At 41.4% G+C, this 1,133-nt stretch overlaps 1 protein-coding gene across 1 annotated transcript in view; it reads right to left on the bottom strand.

The window, feature by feature from the left end:
• LOC101854078 overlaps window positions 1-1,133 on the bottom strand; it is a gene marked incomplete at its 5' end in the record, with an annotated part of 88,966 nt that overhangs the window by 23,284 nt on the left and 64,549 nt on the right. Inside the window, 1 exon segment of the mRNA XM_013081532.2 lies at window positions 1,041-1,070. Coding sequence (XP_012936986.1) covers window positions 1,041-1,070 — 30 coding nt within the window.

Raw genomic sequence — 1,133 nt, 5'->3', positions numbered from 1 at the left:
ATTAATAATCTCCTCTGTATCGAACAGGTTGATAAAGCGCAGTAGCGGCGGCATGATCATCATCATCATCATCATCATCATCATCATCATCATCAGCAGCAGCAGCAGCAGCAGCAGCAGCAACCACAATCGCAACTACAACTACAACACCAGAATAAGACAGCGCCACAGCTATTATTCAGGGAGGACAAAGTAAGGGAGACTGGACTGCTTCACATGTTTAGGAGGCAGTGGCACTGGAGAAAAGCTTTCTTGGGGTCGCACATAGGCGCAACTAAGACATGACGGACACCATTGTTCCTTTAACCCGTCGGCCACTCACACAACAACATCAAACACCACAAAAAAAACAAAACAACAACAGCAAAGAGAATATCCACTCCATAAAAATATGTAAGACATTTTGAATCAACCAGAAAACTATAATACGGGCAGCCACTGAAATTGTAATCTGCTTTGCTTTCTGCGCTTCGTTCGTTCATTTTGCAGCTCTCAAATACCACCATGACGTGTCAGATCTGAGGCAGACATCGGCGATCCTGATTTCTCTGCCTGGGTGCTCTAAAAGAAACCCCCCCAAAACCAAATTACGCTAAATCAGAATTACCAAGTTCTATCTGACATTTTTGGCCATTTCGAATTACTAAGACCATGAGGTCAGAAACAAAATGCTCTATCTGCTCTATCAAAAATCATAAGATTATTCACAGTCGTTATAAAGATATTCAAAGATTTGCATTCGAAAACGCTTGACATGTCGTGAAACTGAAACATTTTTTAACGTCAAATTTATCAAAACTAGATACTGGGAAGATAGAACTTTGTAATTCTAAGGTAGCAAATTCTTTCCCCGTCACCCATCTGTTCAGGTTTTCAAAGAACGCTGCTCTTGGTCTACCCCTCACTCTTTTTGCCTTCGATTCTACCGGCGAGAGCAAGCTGTTCAAGTCTTTTATGTCAATTCAAGCATCACAGAAATTGCATGAATCTTCCCTATTGTTTGGCAACTTTCAGTACTCGCCATGTCGTGTTGTACTCACCATCATCATCCACTCCAAGAAGCGTCCCCTCTGAAAAAAAAAGTTAATGCATTGATCAGTGCGATGGATAAAATGAAGAGTTGGAATAGTGTT

The sequence above is a fragment of the Aplysia californica genome, unplaced genomic scaffold (genome assembly GCF_000002075.1).
Source record: "Aplysia californica isolate F4 #8 unplaced genomic scaffold, AplCal3.0 scaffold00135, whole genome shotgun sequence".
Taxonomy (NCBI): Eukaryota; Metazoa; Mollusca; class Gastropoda; order Aplysiida; family Aplysiidae; genus Aplysia; species Aplysia californica.
The sequence above is the reverse complement of the archived record's forward strand: the minus strand, read 5'-3'. Positions and strand labels throughout refer to the sequence as shown.